Genomic DNA, 20,083 nt, shown 5'->3' with positions numbered 1-20,083 from the left:
AGAGGCTCGAGGGGCTGAATGGCCTGCTGAAGTTGCTACTGTTTCTCAGTGACATCCCACCCCCTTTCACTGGGACTTGCAGATTCTGGTACCCCCCCCCCCACCCCCCAACTTTCCAAGTTCACTCTGGTGATCTGTGCCCAGCCCCCCACCCCACCACACCCCCCAACCCAACCCCACCACCCCCCCCCACCCCCAAACCCCCAAACCCCCCCAATCCCACCCAACCCCCACCCCCCAACCCCCTCATCCCACCCAACCAACCCCCAACCCCCACCCCACACCCCAATCCCCACCCCCCCCAAACTACCCCCCTCCACCCCACCCCCCACAACCCCTACCCCCACCCCCTCCTTCCACTTCCACCTCAACCCCCACTCACAACTCCACCCCCAACACCCCGCTCCCGCTCCCGCTCCCGCAGGGTCAGACTCCTCCCCCCAGCTCTTCACGGTTTCAGTGATTCACACTCACTCTGGGATTTCGAATTCCTCATCCGGCTGCGCTTTTTCCCCTTTGGTCCGCCGCCGCTTCCTGTCCTGCGCGAGCCGCCATCCCCTACCCCACGCCCCGCCCCGCCCCGCCCCCTCTCCCTCCCCCTCCCCCTCCCCCCCTCACTCCACCCGCCTCCAGCTCGAGCTGAACCGTCATGGCGGATTCCTCACTGGACGACATCATCAGGAGACGCGGGCTCCGCGTTAAAGGCCGGTAAGAAGCGGGGCCCGGCAAAGGCCGGGCCGAGAGAGCCGCTCCGAGGACCCGGGGATCGAGCCGCTTCCCTGGGGCCCGGAGCTCGGCTTCAATCCGCCGGTCAGGAACGGAAACCGGCGCCGCGCGCCCGCAACCAAACTTGCTGCCGTTAGACCCGCCCCTCGGCTGCTTATTGGCTGATGGTGATGGGGTCGCCTTCCTGATTGGTTGCTGCGGCTGTCAGTCATGTTCGCCATTAAGTGTGGTTGTTGGGGAGGGGGAGCGGCCCCGGGATTTACTCCCGCAAACCCTGTGATTTACACCCGCAAACATCTGGGATTTACCCCCCAAATATCTGGGATTTACCCCCTCTAAACCCCTGGGATTTACCCCCTCTAAACCCTTGTGATTTACCCCCCAAACATCTGGGATTTACCCCCTCTAAACCCCTGTGATTTACCCCCAAACATCTGGGATTTACCTCCTCTAAACCCCTGTGATTTACCCCCCCCAAACATCTGGGATTTACCTCCTCTAAACCCCTGTGATTTACCCCCCCCAAAACATCTGGGATTTATCTCCTCTAAACATCTGGGATTTACCCCCCCCCCAAACATCTGGGATTTACCCCCTCTAAATCCCTGGGATTTACCCCCCTAAGCATCTGGGATTTACTCCCCCAGACCCTTGGGATTTACCCCCCTAAACCCCTAGGTTTTACCCTCCAAACTGTCGGGACTCATCCCTCCCAAACATCAGGGATTTATTCCCCTAGACCCTTGGGATTTTCTCCCTCTAAACCCCTGGAAATTACCCTCCAAACTGCCTGGATTTACCCCTCCCAAACTTCTGGGATCTACTCCCCCCAGAGCCTTGAGATTTACCCCCTCTGGACCCCTGGGATTTACTATCCAAACTTCCGGGACTCACCTCTCCCAAACATCTGGGATTTAACCCCTCTAAACCCCTGGGATTTACCCTCCAAACTCCCAGGACTTACTCAAATTTAAGGGTACATGACATTTTGGAAGGGCAGGAAGCTAAGAAAAGGTAGTGGCATTGCTCTATTAATTAGGGATGACATTAGTATAATAGTGAGAGATGGCCTTAGTTCTAAAGATCAAGATGTAGAATCAGTTTGGGTACAGATATGAAACAGCAAAAGTAAGAAGTCATTTATGGAAGTAGTTTATAGGTCCCCTAACTGTAGAAATGGGGTAAACAGGAATAAATAACAGGGGCTTGTGAGAAAGGTATGGCAATAATTGTGGGTAATTTTAATGTATGTGGATGAATCAGATTGCCAAAGGTAGCCTGGAAGAGTACTTTTTGGGACAGTTTCTTGGAGCAGCACAGCGAGCAGATAAAAGCAAAAAACTGCGGATGCTGGAAATCCAAAACAAAAACAGAAATACCTGGAAAAACTCAGCAGGTCTGACAGCATCGGCGGAGAAGCGCACAGTTGACGTTTCGAGTCCTCATGACCCTTCAACAGAACTAAGTAAAAACCAGTGAGCAGGCTGTACTAGCTCTGGTAATGTGCAATGAGATGCCTCATAGTAAAGGAGCCCCAAGGTAGCAGCGATCATAACATGATAGAATTTCACATTCAGTTTGAAGGAGAAAAGAGTGGGGCTAAGGCCCACTGAGTTTTAAACTTAAATAAAGGCAATTACAAGGGTTTGGAGACAGTGGGCTAAAGTGAACTAGGAAATTAGGTTAAGGGGCAAGTCAGTAGAGATGCAGTGGCAGACATTTAAGAAGATGTTTCATAACCCTCAGCAAAGATACATTCCAGTGAGAAAGAAATACTCTAAGAGAAGGCTGCATCATTGTTGGCTAACTAAGATAGTATCAAATTGAAAGGAAAAGCTTGCATTTCCACAAAGATTAGTTGCAGGTCAGGAGGCTGGACAGAATATAAAACCAGCAAAGACTAAAAAAAAAATGAGGAAGAAATTAAAGTATGAAGGAAAACTAGCTAGAAATATAAAACAGCTAGGAGTTTCTACAGGTATTTACAAAGGAAAAGAGTAACCAAAGAAGTGAGTGGTGGTCCTCTAGAGAGTGCGTCTATGGAATTAATATTGGGAAATGGTGGATGCATTGAACAGAGATTTTGTGTCTACCTTCACTGTGGAAGACACAAATAACATCGCAGAAATACTGGTAAATCAAGAGGTGAAACAAATATTGTCGCCAGGGAAAGAGTACTGAAAAAATTATTCGAACTAAAAGCTGACACATCCCCAGGTCCTGATGGACTTCAACCTACAGTTTTCAAAGAAGTGGTTGCTGAGATAGTAGATGCATTGGTTTTAATTTTCCAAAATTCCCTAGATTCTGGAAAGGTCCCATCAGATTAGAAAATAGTGAATGTAACTCCTCTATTCAAAAAAGGAGAGAGACAGAAAGCAGGTAACTACAGGACAGTTAGCCTAACATCTGTCGGAGGGAAATGCTAGAATCTATTGTTAAGGAGATTAAAGCAGAGCACTTAAATCTTGATGCAGTCAGGCAGAGTCAGCATGGATTTGTGAAAGAGAAATTGTGTTTGACTGATTTATTAGAGTTCTTTGAGAAAGTAACAAGTAGGGTGGATAATGGGGAACCTGTAGATGTGGTGTACTTGGGTTCAAAAGGCATTTGATATGGTGCCACATCAGAGGTCACTCTACAATTAAGAGCTTATGGTGTAGGTGGTAACATCTTAGCATGGATAGAGGATTACCTAGGTAACAAGAAGCAGAGAGTAGGGATAAATGGGTCATTTTCGAGTTGGCAAGATGTGAAGTGCCACAGCAATCAGTGCTGGGGCCTCAACTATATGAATGGCTTGGATGAAGGGACCAAATGTATGGTTGCTAAATTTGCAATTTGTAAGTTATGAAGAGGTCATAAAGAGTCTGCAAAGGGATGTCGACAGGTTCAGTGAATGGGCAAAAATTTAGCAGATGGAGTATAGTGTGGGAAAATGTGAACTCATGAAGCCACATAGACCCATGGACATTTACAGCACAGGAGGCTATTTGGCCCATCTTTGCTGGTCAACAAAGATCTGATGACACTAATCCCATTTTCCAGCGCTTAGCCCATAGCCCTGGAGGCTATGGCAACGCAAGTGAATCTAGATACTTCTTAAATTTTACTAGAGTTTTTGACTCAACCACCCTTTCAGGCTGTGAGTTCCAGACTCCCACCACCCTCTGGGTGAAAACATTTCTCCTCAACTCCCCTCTTAGCCTTTTACCTCTTACCTTAAATCTATGCCCCCTGGTTATTGACCCCTCTACTAATGGAAAAAGTGCCTTCCTATCCACCCTATCTATGCCCCTCACAATCTTACAGGTCCCCTCTCTACTTTCACTGCTCCAAGGAAAACAACCCCAACCTATCCAACTTTCCTTATAGCTCAGACCCTCCAGCTCAGGCAGCATCCTGGTAAATCTCCTCTGCACCCTCTCCAGTGCAGTCACATCCTTCCTATAATGTGGTGACCAGAACTGTACGCAGTACTCAAGTTGTGGCCTAACCAACATTTATACAGTTCCAGCATCACCCTCCTGCTCTTGTATCCTATGACACAGCTAAAAAAGGCAAGTATCCCTTTTGCTTCTAAACCACCTTATCTATCTCCTCTGCTGCCTCCAGGGATCTCTGGATATGCACACCAAGGTTCCTCTGATCTTCAGTACTTTCCAGGGTCCTACCATTCATAGTGTAATCCCTTGCCTTGTTAACCCTCCCCAAGTGAACTAGTCCACTTTGTCAGGAAGAATAGACAAGCAGCATATTATTTAAAGGAGAGAGATTGCTTAACTCTGCAGTACAGAGGGATCTTGGTGCCCTGATACATGGATCACAATAAGTTAGTATGCAGGTACAGCAAGTGATTAGGAAAGCAAATGGGATGTTGTCATTTAATGCAAAGGGGCTCGAGTATAGAAGTAGTGAGGTTTTGCCACAGTTGTACAGGGCGTTGGTGAGACCACATCTGGAGTACTGTGTACAGTTTTGGTCTCCTTTCTTAAAGGATATAATTGCATTAGAGGCAGTACAGAGAAGGTTTACTTGACTGATTCCTGGGATGAAGGGATTATTTTATGAAGAAAGCTTGGATAGATTGCGCCTGTAACCATTTGCGTTTAGGAGAATGAGACACGATCTTATTAAAACATGAAAGATCCTGAGAGGACTTGATCGGGTCGATACTGTAAAGATGTTTCTTCTTATGGGTGAGACTAGAACTAAGGATACGGCTTAAAAATAAGGGGTTTCCAATTTAAGATGGAGATGAGATTTTTTTTGTCTGAGGGTCCCTAGTCTGAGGAATTCTCTTCCCCAGAGAGCACAGGAGGCTGGGTCATTGAATATTTTTAAGGCTGAGTTAGATAGATTCTTGATTAACAAGGGAGTCAAAGGGTATAGGGGTAGACGGGGAAGTGGAGTTGAAACCACAGTAAGATCAACCATGATTTTATCAAATGGTGGAGCAGGTTCAAAGGATGGATTGGCCTCCTCGTGCTCCTAATTCATATGTTCATATGTCATATTTACCCCAAACCCTGGGATTTGCCTCGCAATCCCTGGGATTTATCTGAGGACCCCAGGATCGACCCTAAATCCTGGAATTTACATCAGGCTGCTATCTTGTTCCAGATTTCTCAAACCCCAGTTCCCAGAGTCTACGTCAGTCCCACTGTTAGCACCCAGAGTGGGTAAGGAAACCTGGAGCTGGTTTGTTCTTGTTCAGCCCTGGGCCCCATAGCCTGCATATTGCACTAGGCCCTAGGCCCTGTGCCCTGTACCCTGTATATTGCAGTCTCCCCAGGTCCTGTACCTTGTATGTTGCACTTCCTCCCGGCCCTGTACCTTCCCCCTCCCCCGGCCCTGTACCTTTTATTTTGTGCTCACCTGGGCCCTGTACCCTGTATATTGCATTCTTCCCTGGGCCCTGTACTTTTCTCATTGCACTCTCCCCAGGCCCTGTTTTTTGCACTGCCCTGAGCTCTGTAACCTATACTTTGCACTGCCCCTGGAACCTGTATATTGCTTTCTTCCCCCGGGCTCTGTATATTGCACGCTCCCCGGGCCCTGTACCCCATGTTTTGCAATGCCTTGGACCCTATATATTACTTTCTCACCTGTACCCCGTATATTGCATGCTCCCCGGGCCCTGTTCTGTATATACTGCACTATCTCCAGGTCCTGTAACCCCTATACTGCACTTGCTCCCCTCACCCATCCCATTAACCCACCCCTGGGCCCTGTACCCTGTATAGTACATTAACCCATCCCAGGGCCTTCTGCAGTGAATACCACACTGCTCTAGACCCAGAAGCCTGTGTACTACACACAGACCTGTATACATCAGGACTGTACCCTTATATTGTACAGAGACAGACCTGTACCCACCAATGCTGTAATCTAGGATTATGGTTGTTGCTATAGTGTGAAAACATTGTCCACCTATGCAGTGACTGCGATGCTGACTCTAACACTCTGTACTGTCAGGATCGAGAGAGTCAGTGAACCACATGTTGGAGCTGGGGTTTTGATTCTGCTGGATAGTTTATTTGTGCTTCTTGTTTTGTTACAGACCGTCACCGAGTGCCAGGCCAGTTGTTGGTGGCATTAAGTCACGGATTGGAGATCAGTTTGTAAACTTGAGTACGAGCTGGCCTGTCACTGGCTTTCAACGGACTTTTGATGCACGGCAGAAGATCGGCATCACGGATGCGCGACAGCGGTTAACAATGAGAGACGCTCGAGAACGCCTGGGGCAGAAGGACATGCGCTCAAAAATAATTGGGAGCGCCCCAAAGGTTCTCGACGCACGTGAAATGATCAATTCAAGGAAGGGCCAGGAAGGAAATGAGAAAGCGCCAGTGGTGAAGAAAGTATTGGATGCTCGGGAGCGACTGAGCGCCAGGAGAAGTGTTCCAGCAGCATCCACCGCTCCAACAGAAGAAACCGTCAACACAGGAGGCAGGATAACTAAAACATTCCAAGTACCACAGGTGGAAACTTTTAACCTGCAACCTCGGTATATTTGGCACAGAAATATTTACTGTGTCAATCCATCTCTTACCATGTGGTGTATTCCTTACATGGGTGTCGATGCTGCTGGTCTTTACAAGAGAGTTCAGTGACAGTGTCACTGGTGTGGACGGGGAGGCTGGTGACTGTCACTGGCATCACCGGAGAGGCCAGTGTCCATGCCCGGTGCTTGTTGCTTCCCATGTCCCAGTGTAAAATGACCTGGGAGGTCACATCATGGCTGCACTGCTCCAGCCAACACTGTCTGGTTCCATACTCTGCTCCCCCCCCAGCCCCCACTCTGATTACCACTGGATTTAATTTGATCAGCAATCCTCTTCAAAGTTTCTTCTGATTCTGGGAAAAATGATTTTAAAATCACCAAAGTAAAGAGTCAGCGCAGTGCTGCTGGCATCACAATCCCACTGCTAACGCGTAGTAGGCAATCAAACAATATTCACAGCAAAGTACGTATTTCGAGACTGACACTGGGACTTCAGGCCTTAGAACCTTCCAGGGAGCGCCTGATTTTGCGGTAATTTTTGTGGGGGGTGGTTTAGTAAGGAGCCAATATTACCTTATATTGAATAAGGAGATCAGAACAAAACAGAATCCTTAACCTTAGTAATTGGAAAATTGGTAGAGTCTGCTTTGGATAGAGCAAAGCTTGTAAAGTGTAAGTTTATTTGGGAGAGTGGGTAGGATTGGGGTGAGGTAAGCCATGTCTGATAGAGATATGCAGCTTTAGAATCAGGAGAGGGGAGGGTCAGTTGGTGGATGAAACGATGGAAATTTCCTCAATCCTGAAACCCTACATAGAAATGACTTGGAATTGACCATTGAGTCAGATCTAAGTTTACTAAGCTGGGAGGTACAGTCAGTCAGAGAGAAGAAATTAGCACACAGGCATTGATTAGCTAAATGGAGAAGATTGGCTGATCTTGTTTTATTCTGTCTAGCGATGACTCGGTTAAGAACTGGTATTGATGGGGTTTGATCGGATGGCAGTGGGGCAACCCCTCACTTTCATAAAGAAATACAGAACAAAGGCATGGAGTCTTCGAATTTGAGTCTCCTCACTAAGTCTGGAGTGGGAAAGGTTAAGAATGGCCTTCCAGCCAGGCGGCCTGTTGAGAAGGGCCTCAACCTGCCCATGTTGGTATTCAACCAGCAGTGAGCAGGGACAACACCATGCAGGTAAAACACCAGGTAAGCTCTTAACGGGCATGCTGGTGACCTGGTGGTGGGGAAGTTGCCTGGGCCACTTTCCTGTGCTAATAGAGGACACAAGGGAAGACAGCTCTCGGCCCTTCACACTGACCCACCCTGTGCCCGCCCCCCATCCCCCCCCCCCCCTCGCTGAAGGGCCTCCCTGACTCACCTAGTGAGCCTGCTCCAAATATCTGCATCTCAGAGTTCCGTTGACGATCCTCATCCTCAGGCCCCCAGCAGTGGGCAGCTCTAGAGAGTTGGCAGCTCTGAAAGAGGAAACTCCCATTGCAGGAACAGCAGCCAACAGTCTGCCTGATTGGGATTTAATCCGATCAGAGCTCTAGGAGATGGTCACGAGGGTTGCCAGCGGCTCTCCAACCAGTGGACAGGCCCCTGCCATCACCGTTGAATTCCGTCCAGGGAGGTGCATGTGGGTTGCACTGCTCTAGACGGCCAGAGGTACAGAGTGAATTTAGGTGTCCAAAAGGGAGAGGGGAAGGGGGTTAAAGACTCTGGGGAGAGGGCAGAAAATTAGGTTGGAGTTATCTTACCACCTTTGAAAAATTTCCTGAGCCTGCTGGTAATGCCGGACAGCAATCTTACCAGAGGCGAGAAATTAAGATGTAGCCAACTAGCCCAGTGGGAGATGGTGGCATGGTGGTAATGTCACTATACCAGTAATCCAAAGATCCAAGCTAATGTTCTGGGGACATGGGTTCAAATCTGACTAAATTAATTAAAAATCTGGAATTGAAAGCTAGTCTCTGCAAGTTGTGACTGTGAAGCTATCATCGACTGTCATGAAAACCGCTAATTCCCTTTAGGGAAGGAAATCTACCATCCTTACCTGGTCTGGCCTACATGTGACTCCAGACCCACAGCGGTATGGATGACTCTAACCGTCTTGTGAAATGGCCTAGCAGGCCGCTCAGTTCAAGGGCAATTAGGGATGGGCAACAAATGCTGGCCTTGCCAGCGACATCCACATCCCATTAAAGAATTTTAAAAATGTGTTGGGGTGGCTGGTTGGTGGGTTGGCATGGCTGGTTGGTTCCTGGTCCATCAGGTTGTGTACTGGTGCAGCCAGTTGGCATGTTGGTCTGAAACAAAGGTAGGAAATGCTGCAAAAACTCAGCAGGTCTGACAACACCTGTGGAGAGAGAAACAGAGTTGACGTTTCAAGTCCGTATGAACCTTCTTCAGAACTGGTGTGTTAGCCTGGTGGGTTATCATGCTGGTGCACTGGAGTGGGTTGGGAAGCACATTACCACATAAGGTGTCCGGATCCTCTCATGAAGGTGAGGACATCAATGGGTTGATGCCCTGTATAGCCTGCTGATACCATCTATGCTGACAGAAGAAGAGCCAAAGAACAGCAAAGGCTGATAAAACAGATAATAAGAGCTACAAAAAGGGAATGCAAAAAGAAACTAGAAAGGGATGTCACACAAAATTTTACAATTGTATTCGGAAAAAGACTTGAACATTGCGGGCCCCTTAAAACCTGATCATAGTGATACAATGAAAATAAGGAAATGGCAGACATGTTAAATAATTGTTTAGCATCAGTATTTACTGTTGAGGAAGAGGCCTTATGCTGGACATTCCAAGGAAACTCCTGTTCCAAAGAAGCGTCATATTGAACTCGAAACGTTAACTCTGTTTCTCTTTCCACAGATGCTGCCAGACCTGCTGAGTTTTTCCAGCATTTTCTGCTTTTTTTTCCCCCCAAGGAAACTAATAATTGAACCTGGGATGGTGGCTTACCAAAATTAATGTAAGAAAATTAACAGTAATGAAGAAAATAATGGCACTGAAGAGTGTCAAACCCCCAGGACCAAATGATTTCCATCTCAAAGTTTTAAGGGAGGTGGGTGAGAATATTGCAAATGCCCCAACGATAATCTTCCAAAGTTCTCTCGATTCCGGAATCCTTCCTTCAGATTGGGAAATTGCACTCTGCTATTACAAAATGACATTAATAGATTAAATGAATGAACAAAACTGTAGGAAATGAATTTCAGTGTAGGCATGTGTGAGGTCATCCACTTTGAACCAGAGAAGATTAAAACAGGGGACATTGTAAATGGTGAAAAGCTAGAATGTGTATCCAAGGAGAATTGAGAGTCCACATACATAGGTCATTAAAATGTCATGAACAGGTAAAGAAAATCATCAAAATTTTAATGAGAAATGGCTTGATATCTTAAATCTCGAATACAGTGGTTGAGCAATCATGTTACAGCTATACAAAGCCCTGGTTAGACCGCACTTCCATGTTGTGTTCAGTTTTGACCACCACATCTTATGACAGATACACTGGCCTTGGAGGGAGTTCAGCATAGATCTATTAGAATGATAACTGGACTTCGAGTTAAATTACAAAGAGAGATTACACAAGATTGTATTCCTTGTAATTTAGAAAGTTAAGGGCTGATTTGATCAAAGTTTTCAAGATATTAAGGATTGCTGGTAGGGCAGATAGAGAAAAACTATTTCTGCTAGTATAAAAATTTGAGTCAGAACTTTCAGGATTGGAATTAGGAAACACTGCCCGGTGTAAAGAGCGGTAGAATTTGGAAACTTCTTCCAGAAGTGACAATTGATGCTAAAATAAAAGCAAAATTCTGCAGGTGTTGGAAATCTGAAATAAAAACAAAGTGCTGGAAATACTCAGCTGGCCTGGCAGCATCTGTGCAGAGAGAAACAGACGTTTCTTCTTCATATTCGACTTGAAACGACAATTGATGCTGGGTCAGTTAGTTTTAACTTTGAGATTGATGGATTCTTGTTAATCAAAGGTATTAAGGGATATTGGCCTAAACTGGGTATGCAGAGCTAAGTCCCAAATCAGCAATGATCTCATTGACTGACCAGAATGGGCTTAATGGGCTATCTGGCCTCCTGGCCATCATGATCCAAGCCACATGGGGTGGATTGGGAGGTCTATAACACCCAGGGAACTGTATCCATCTTGGGTCAAGACTTTTAGGAAAGGAAGAGTTTGGAGAAGCTGCGCCTTGATTGGCCTTTGCGTCCTTCAGGGCCCCCAATGGTGTGAACCTCCCCATGTCAATCTGTGGATAGAGCTTTAGTGGGGAAACTGGGTGTGGTGGAATTCAGAATTTTGGGATTGGATAGTAAGTAACCACAGCACTGAAAGGAGAGACAGTTGTGCTTTGAAACAAGTTAAAGCATTTTCTAACTTGCTGTATTCATGATTCTGTGAGTGGTATTTGTGTCAGCTCCACAGAAAGTGAGGACTTCAACCTGACTAACTGGAGCATGCCTTTATGCAGCCCCCCCACCCCCCAAGAGGATTCGGAGTTTTGCTGGACATCGCTGTAAAGCACTCAGTGTGGGTGTCAGATTGTCAGCTTTGGTTGAATGAGTAGCTCTCTCGCCTCTTGAATCAGAAGGTTCTGGACTCAAGTCCCACGCCAAACACTTGAGCTCAAATCCAGGTTGACCATTTTTGTGCAAAACTAAGGGAATGCTGCATTGTCAGAGGTGCAGTCTCTCAGATGAGACATTAAACCGAGACCCTATCTTCCCTCCCCAGTAGACGTTAAAGATCCCATGTCACCATTTCAGAGAGGAAGGGAGTTCTCCCGGGTGTCCTGTTACCATTTATCCCTCTGCCAACATCAGTAAAACAGATTATCATGAACTCACTGCTGTTTGTGGGATTTTGCTGTGAGTAAATTGGCTGCCACACCTTCCACTTTACAACAGTGTCTACAGTTCGATAGCACTTTTGGCTACCAACACTTAAGGGTATCTGAAGGTTTTGAATATTGCTGTTTAACTGCAAGTCTTTCTTCAATTTCTTCAGCCTGTGTAGAGCTGCACAGAGCTGCTGCTGTACTTAATGTAGTAACTAGAATGTTTTCATTTGACATTCACAGAAAAGACCTGTTACTCCTGTGCTGTCTCAACCCTTGGGAATGCGAATCAATGTGGTGAATGACCAGAGCCCTAGCCAGGTGAGAATTTGCTGGCATTTCCTCACCACAGGCACAACCGGAAAGGGAGAGCCACTAACTACATACCTCTACTCCGTCCACTGAGACTTCAATAAATAGAAAGCTAGGAAATATGAAAAGCACAAAGTTGTCCATATATAAATTGCACCTCCTTAATCCTGGAGGTGGGTTGCTGGAGGTAGTGTTTTCAGCAGGTGGGTGCAGACCCATCACTATAACACTGGGCTACAGTGCTAGTGGGTGCAGATCCATTGCTGTCTAGCACTGATACAGTACTGGTGGTACAGATCGATCACTGTATAGCACAGTGATATAGTGCTGCTGGTGCAGATCCATCAGTGTTCAACACTGGGGCACAGTACTGGCGGGTGCAGGCCTGCTGGATTACGACGCCAGGTTGCTGGGGTACAGGGTCTGGTTACAGGGAGGGGAGGGCAGCTTCCCACGGTAGCTTCTCTAAATGGCCATTTTTTTAGGTGCGGCCCTTGACGGTGCGAGATGGCGAACAGCCAAGGTGGCCGTGTCCGCGTCAGTGTCTGTGTTTGCAGCACAGTCGGATAGAATCTCCTTCCTCATCCATAGGGTTTCAGGTATGTGGTTAGTCAGCTTTCGTTCTGTCCAGTTTCATGTCATAGGCATCAAAGAGTACTTCACTGACAAGGAATCAGGTTATTGCTATTAGTCTGTACAGCCAATAAGGTGCCTTCCATCTGGCATTGTGATGTCAGTCTGGTTATTGTTTTATTTTCAACCTTATTTCACTTGTAACTCTTTTGATAGGTTTGGGGAGGGTAAATAGATTGTTTCCATTGGTTAGTGAACGAGTAACGAAAGAGCAGAGAGTGCGAATTATCAGTTGAACAAGAGGGTAATGGGAGGAGACATTCCCACACAGAACATGCAAGACTTTTCCACAGGGGAAGGGCAGGGAATGAGATTGGAGCAAACTGCTCCAGATGAATAGCCATCATCGGTACAATGCTGTGGGCTGACCACTGCCAAAAGAGCAATCCGATCTGGCCAACTGATTTGAATTCAGACTGACTCTTGTGAAGCTGTCTAATTGTGGTTTGCAACCATTTTGGTTGGGTTCAGTCTTGGCTTGGCTGAGCCCATGAAGCAAGGTTGGTTGTGGTCTCAGTTTTGTACTTTTGCCTCAGGTTCTTGAGGAAGAGGAGATGGAAGAGGAGGAAGAGGAAATCCTACATTCGATACCTGTGACAAACAAACCCATGAAAATTGGCACAGTGACAAACCACCTTACTCAGAAGAGGGTGAGTCTTTTGTTCTTATTCAGAGAACTAAACACAGAGGGTGTGAAGATCGTGTGTGTGTGTTTTTTACAGGAAAATACAGTGACATGCTGGAGCCATTGGCACAGTACAGGGTGGTGCATGTTTTTCAGGACATGTGGATTAATAGAGGCATTCCAAAATTGTGAAGGGTTTTGGTAGAGCTGGCACAGGCACAATGAGCCAAGTGGCACCTTCTGTGCAGTATTAATCTATGACTAAGGAGAAACTCAGAGCATAAAGATTTAAGGTCTTTGGCAAAATGATTTTTTAACACAGCGAGTTGTTGTGATCTGGACTGTGCTGTCCGATAGGGCAGCAGAAGCAGATTCAATAATAATTTCCAAAAGAGAATTGGATAAATATTTGAAGGGGAGAAATTTGCAGGGGCTATGGAGAAAGAGGAGGAGGAGTTGGACTAATTGGACAAATCTTTCAGCCAGCCAGTCGGGCACAGTGAGCTGAATTCTGTGGTGCAATAATTAACAGTTTGTCTGAAGCAGGGATCTTACCTGTGGAGAAAGGGGTCTCACCAAGGTGAGTTGTTAACCTCGTTAGGAGCTCAGCTAATTCGAAGGAAGCTAATGTTGACTCAAAATGATGATTAAGGTAACTAAAGCGGTGGGGCGGGTGTGGGGTGGGGGTGGTGGGGGAAAGCTGGTGGGCGATACCTGGTAGAACGGATGTGTTTCCCACAGAAGGCACTTTCTGGGAGTGGCGATGTGTCTTGGCAAAGCAGTAACAGCTGTGAGAGCTCCTGGAGGCCTCACAGTCCAGCAAAGCCCAGTGGGAACTTTCTGGCCGAGTTTGTCCTTCAGTCTCTCGTACTGCTGCTGAAATTCAGTTCAGTGAGATATGGGAAAGGAGTCCCTAATTTTTAATGCCCTCCTTCCCCATTCTGTTCACTCTGCTTCTGCAAACCACTCCCCCCCCCCAACCAAATAAATCAGCCTTAAAACTGTTCTAGTCACTGATTTGCCTGTGATGGTAGCCCTCTAGAACTGGACATGACTTGGAGGCCCAGGAAATGTTGAAGGCTGGTCCATACAACAGGACTGGGTCACCCAGGGTCCAGAGCCTAGGCATTAGGACATTAGGCTCCTTTTCTAAGCACAGAGCTTTCCTTTGTATCTCCCCGCACGGTACAGTACCTCATCAGGGAGTGCTTGGTGCTGACGCAGCTGCCTGCAATGGAAAGTGTTTTCTCTCCCAACAATAGTCTGATTTTGTCACCTTCCCAGCTTCCAAACTCCTTGATATCCTTTCCTGGTTTTCTTACTAGCAATCAGTGGGAGAACTTGGTCAAAATGTAAAACTTCTACCCAAATGGGAACCCAGCATCCTTGGCCCATTCCACTTGACACTAAAGCTTTGCGTTATCAGGGGGATAATGTTCTTACACTGGTGATGCTGATTAATGTAATTGGACTTGTGTTCTCAGCAGCAACTGACCAGTTCGGGGGAAGGTAGGTGGAGAGGTGACAAATACCTGTAGTCAGATACAAAACTGGTAAGATGATAAATTAAAAGGCTGAATGCTGGAAATGTGAATTAAAAGCAGGGAATGATGAAAAGGCAGAACCAGTCCAATACTATTTTGAAGAGTTTACTGTTTGAGACGGGACCTTCAGGTACATTGATTCTATTAGATAGTTGAGGGCAATGCTTCAAACCAGTGCCATACTCAATATCACGTTCAGTTACAGGGCTATGTTTCAATGCCAGTGTAGTTTGAAATTCTTAATTGTTCAGTTTTAAAGAAACACGACTGTTCAGAGTCGTCCAATCAGAGGGGTTCAGACAAATGCCTGCAATGGGATGTATATGGGGTTTACATGCATGGTGGAGATTTTATTCAGGAATAAACTGTCTCCTTTTGTTTCTCCTCTTCTTTCTGTCCAGCCTGGGTTCACTGCCTCGAAGCTTTCTTTGGGAAAGACTGTTCCCCTGACAAAAGTGGTCCAGAATGACACGTACACTGCTCCTCCACCGCCGCCTCTCACCCTCACACGCTCCAGACCGCCAGCAAATGTATCAAGAACAGCAGGACTAGCAGCAGGACTAGCAGCAGAGCAGGACCCGGCTGATGATGCGCTGCCTCTGGAGGTACCCATCATTCACACTACACCACCCTCAATGGGCTCCAGCATTCATGAGTCCCTCTGAATTATACCTTATATTTTACACCCCAGAGACTGTTGACAGTGTAATGTACTTCGCAGCTTGAGGTGTTTCTGTAGCCAATTCACACCTGACTGGAGGAAGCTGTAAACTAGCGGCTTTCTCTCCTTGTCCTTCTATATGGGCCCTTGTTGGTGAAGGGGCAGGCTGCTTGACATTGAATGAAGCTTTTAGTTTCTAAACTATTCAACACTGAGGGCCTGTTCCCAATTTTCCCCTCACTTCCCTCACCCCCAAAACACTGGTTCACTCTGGGCTGCTCTTCCACTGGTTCTGACTGTCCTTCAGTACCTGAGATTTGACATTATGGTGCATCACATCGAGGCTTTACTCCAACATGAGCTGACTTTCGAGCACAGGTCACAGGGGAGTGATCAACAGTGGGCAGGCTGCCTTTTGCTTCTTGTGCCCCTGAAGTCTTCTGTGATGCTGATGAAGACACTGCCATCCCTGCATTCTCACACTGAGACTGGGTATGGCCCAGGGTGGAGCCTGATGCTTACATTCATGTCACCCTATAGTTTGGGAGGCTTCTTGGTTGCATGTACCCTGCGTAACCAGTGGACAGTAACTGGTAATCAGACCTGTGAGCTCATGCTCACTGCTTACTGAAGGTGTAACATGTCTCTCGTTGATCTCTACAGCTGAATCTGAGTCCATTAGAAGGGACAAAAATGACCGTCAATAATCTTCATCCTCGAGTGACTGAGGAGGACATTGTGGTGAGTTTGATTCAGCTCCATCCTGGGGAAGGTTTAATTGCAATTAGTGCAGTCTACCCCTGTCCCATCTGGGTCGCTGTTTTTTAGGGTTCTGTAAATTACTTGAATCTTTATTCAGGTTCTTGACAAGACAAAAAATTGGAAGACCATTGTTTTGGTGTGAAAGATTAAGAGAATTTGAGTAAATGTAACAGCAACACTTAACAACCAGGCAATAGTTTTCGAGTCACATATTGCCTTAACTCTCCAGAGCAATTTGGACACAGATCGACACTAGTTCCGGTCTGACTTTTTTCTTCTGTTTCCTGTGAATCTGTACACCTGCATACTGAACCCTTTCAGAGAGCCCTTTTTGTCCCTCTCTAGCTCTGGTATCCAGGATTCCTCCTATCTTCGGTAAAAGCAATTGACTCTCACCATTCACAACAATCAACATAATCGATATTCCATTCACAGATACATCAATAGACCATTAACAGCTACATCTTGGACTACAGTTAACAAACTCTAAGGAATCTAAATTTGAATTCTAAATTGTTCTTTGGTAACATATGGGTTAGGAGCAGGAGTAGCCAACTCTGCCCCTCGAGCCTGCTCTGCTGTTCAATAAAATCATGGTTGAACTGACCCAACCCCAATAATCTTTCACCCCCTTGCTTATCAAGAATATCAAAGGTAACACAATCAGAGTTTAGCAATACAATCAAAAATGCAAACAGCCTAGTCATTTTGAATCATCCTTTTCTTATTGTTAAACTGTACATTCTACAGACAGATTAATTATTTTAAACTGTCCTGATTTTCATTTAATTATTCTGAAGTGTTCTAACTTCTTACTCTTCATTTCTATAAATGTCTAGTTTTATGCAACATGCTATCCCTAATCGTCACATGACATCCTTTATTTACGCCTAACCTAACCAATGCAAACAGTTCTTCACAGACCAGCAGTTAACTGTTTGCATACCAAAAGCCCATGCAAACATTTATGAAGTACAGAGCATATATAAAAACCCATATTTCTTACAGGCAGTGGGGGCTGTTATTGCGACGAGTGCAGTCTAACTCTGTTCCTGGGGTTGGTTAGGGTGGGGGGGGTGGTTTTGTGAGCTTACGAATTAGGAGCAGGAGTAGGCTACTCGGCCCTTCAAATCTGCTCCTCCATTCAATAACGTCATGACCGATCTGATTGTAATTAGCAACTCCACATTCTGCCATCCCTAATCATCTTTCACCCCCTTGCTTAAAATATTCAAACACTTTCCTTGCGACGCCTATTTAGGAAGAGAGTTCCAAAGAGAGAAAAAATTTCTCCTCATCTCTGTCCTAAATGGGTGACCCCTTATTTTTAAACAATAGCCCTTAGTACTAGATTCTTCCACAAAAGGCAACACCTCTTATCACATCGGCTCTGTCAAGAGCCCTCAGGATCTGATCAGGTGGAAAGTATGTGGACATGAATTGTGATGCGTATTTGTCACCAACATCAGTCCCTCACTTCCCACCCCCTCCCTCCCTCCCTCCCTCGCTCGGAGGCCTTGCTTTAATTCAAAGAGTCTGTATGAAAAGCTCGAGGTGGCTGGGTGAAGGGCAGTCAGGCAGAGATCAGTTCAAGTGAGTGAGCCAAATGAATTGACTGCTTCCTCCTGTGTTTAGGAGTTGTTCTGTGTCTGTGGCGCTCTGAAGCGAGCCCGTCTGATACATCCAGGAGTGGCAGAAGTTGTCTTCGTCAGAAAGGATGATGCCATCACCGCTTACAAGAAGTACAACAACAGATGTTTGGATGGTAAATCAGTTTTCAGAAACCCATCCTGACTGGTTTGTATGCAGTGATGGGGAAGCTGATTTTTCTGAGATCTTGGCCTTGTTCCCCTCCTTCCCTCTCACTCCACTACCCTCCCACTCCCCCTGCTTCCCTTCATCTCCCATTTGCTCTCTCCTTGGTTGTGGGAAGGTCGATAGAACACAACATGAACCCAGCCTCCAACTAATCGCAGGCCGGCACCTGTACATTGACTGGTGTCTCTCAATCCCTTTTCTCTATCTCAGGGAGAGATATCTGTACACTGGCTGGGGTTTCTCAGACCCTCTCTTTCAGGGAGATAGCTATATACTGACTGGTGTGTTTCAGTCCCTCTCTCTGGGGAGTCATCTGTATACTGATTGGTGTCTCTCAGTCCCTCTCTGGGGAGATATCTGTACACTGATTGGTGAGTCTCAGAACCTCCCTCTCAGGAAGATATCTGTACACTAACTGATGTCTCTCAGACCCCCTCTCTCAGAGAGATGTCCCTATACTGACTGGTGTCTCTCAGTCCCTCTCTGGGGAGATGTCTGTACACTGATTGGTGTCTCTCAGACCTCTCTCTCAGGGAGATATCTGTACACTGACTGATGTCTCTCAGACCCCCTCTCTCAGAGAGATGTCCCTGTACTGACTGGTATCTTTCAGTCCCTCTCTGGGGAGATATCTGTATACTAACTGCTGTCTCTCAGACCTTCCGCCCAATGCCAATCTTTCCCAATCTTGTGTCTCTTTGAGGGAATATCAACACAAACGCTACCTCCGACAAACAGCCTTAGGTAGTTTTGTCCCTTAGTCTTTTTTTAAATTTTATTTATGTGCAGTGAATGAATCTGTTGGTGTTTGCAGGCAGTAAGAACCTCTTTTAACTATTGACAAAGTATCAAAGATTTGGGAAGAGTGTTAATGTTGCACCGTGTGAGAGCTGAGATACAGTGGGATGAGGCTCAGGGACCAGAATTGATGCCATATGCAGGTGAAGATGGGCAGTTCTGTAAGTTCACAATAAACATTTCTTTTCCTTCCACAGGTCAGCCAATGAAATGTAACCTTCATGTAAATGGAAATGTCATCACCTCAGAGCAGCCAATCCTATTGTAAGTTGACTGGAGAAATGCTAACTTTGCTGTGGTATTGAGGCATCCCCACAGCCCAGCAGGATCCCAGCACCATCCCCACTTTGGCTGTACAGCCCGGGGGATAGGCAAAGGAGGGGAGGGAGTGTCTGCTGAGGGGGGTCAGGGTTGGGGGGGGGGGAGTGTCTGCTGAGGGGGGTCAGGGTTGGGGGGGGGGAAGTGTCTGCTGAGGGGGGTCAAGGAGGAGTGTCTGCTGAGGGGCGTCAGGGAGGAGTGTCCGCTGAGGGGGGTCAGGGTGGGGGAGTGTCTGCTGAGGGGGTTCAGGGTGGGGGGGTCAGGGGGGAGTGTCTGCTGAGGGGGTTCAGGGTGGGTAGTGTTAATCGCTAACTGCCTCTGACCTTTCCTGCAGGAGACTGAGTGATACTCCGGTGCTGAAGAAATCCGAGATTCCCAGGGCTAAGCCTCGCCCGTCCAATCAGCCACCGGCAGAGGTTGATCCGGAGACTGTCCTGAAGGCGCTTTTCAAATCCTCGGGCCCTTCAACATCAGCCCAGCCCACCGCTTTCAAGATTAAACTCTAACCTGCTCCAGTGATGGCCGCCTCAGCACTCGACCATAGCTCCGGCCCTCTGTGTGTCCAGTCGATTCTTTTGTTTAACAAGGTTCTGCAAAAAAAAAGTTTCCCAAATCGTTTGTGTTTAGTCCCTTCTGGCTGATGCTTTCTGGAGCTGATGATTCACAATTGGCAAAAATCCTATGATACCCCAATGTCCTGTGCCCCAGGTATCCTGATCTCACTGTATGCCAGCTTTTGCCCAATGGCCTGATCAGTCATGGCAGTATACTTGCCCTTTAAATTTCCTGGTCTGCAAAGTGTGTTCCTCAACGACTGGAGAAACAAACTCATTGTCGACTGTCACTGAGGACGCAACTCCCATCACCCCTCACTCTGCGCTGAGTCCTGGGGGAGATGGTTTGAGTGACAGATGCAGTATTGTAAGCTGCTGCCACCCCTCCTCCCCACCTTCCCACACCCGGCCTAACTCTCCCATGAACTCCACAACCCCCACAAGTGACAACG

General features: G+C 46.9%; 1 protein-coding gene across 3 annotated transcripts; it reads left to right on the top strand.

Annotated features, from left to right (window-relative positions):
• Positions 1 to 610: 610 nt before the first annotated feature.
• poldip3 (polymerase (DNA-directed), delta interacting protein 3) lies at positions 611 to 19,695 on the top strand. 3 transcript variants are annotated; one of them, XM_041177819.1, is made up of 10 exons: positions 611 to 708; positions 6,290 to 6,710; positions 11,850 to 11,927; positions 12,404 to 12,517; positions 13,088 to 13,201; positions 15,122 to 15,325; positions 16,045 to 16,122; positions 17,779 to 17,908; positions 18,957 to 19,023; positions 19,412 to 19,695. In XM_041177819.1, the coding sequence occupies exons 1-10, from the start codon at positions 650 to 652 to the stop codon at positions 19,581 to 19,583; spliced, it is 1,437 nt and encodes a 478-aa protein (XP_041033753.1). In that variant the 5' UTR covers positions 611 to 649; the 3' UTR covers positions 19,584 to 19,695. The 3 variants fall into 3 exon arrangements, with proteins under 3 accessions (XP_041033753.1, XP_041033754.1, XP_041033755.1); XM_041177820.1 differs by lacking the exon at positions 12,404 to 12,517; XM_041177821.1 differs by lacking the exons at positions 11,850 to 11,927; positions 12,404 to 12,517.
• Positions 19,696 to 20,083: the final 388 nt, after the last annotated feature.

The sequence above is a fragment of the Carcharodon carcharias genome, chromosome 31, assembly GCF_017639515.1.
Source record: "Carcharodon carcharias isolate sCarCar2 chromosome 31, sCarCar2.pri, whole genome shotgun sequence".
Classification (NCBI taxonomy): domain Eukaryota; kingdom Metazoa; phylum Chordata; class Chondrichthyes; order Lamniformes; family Lamnidae; genus Carcharodon; species Carcharodon carcharias.
This window is presented reverse-complemented; position numbering and strand designations above follow the sequence as displayed.

Bases quoted from the DNA above. Each gene is read 5' to 3' on its own strand.
- poldip3 (XM_041177819.1), top strand. From the start codon at position 650: ATGGCGGATTCCTCACTGGACGACATCATCAGGAGACGCGGGCTCCGC. The intron at 11,928-12,403 runs GTGAGAATTTGC...CCATTTTTTTAG, and splicing joins ATGACCAGAGCCCTAGCCAG to GTGCGGCCCTTGACGGTGCG. The intron at 19,024-19,411 runs GTAAGTTGACTG...CCTTTCCTGCAG, and splicing joins TCAGAGCAGCCAATCCTATT to GAGACTGAGTGATACTCCGG.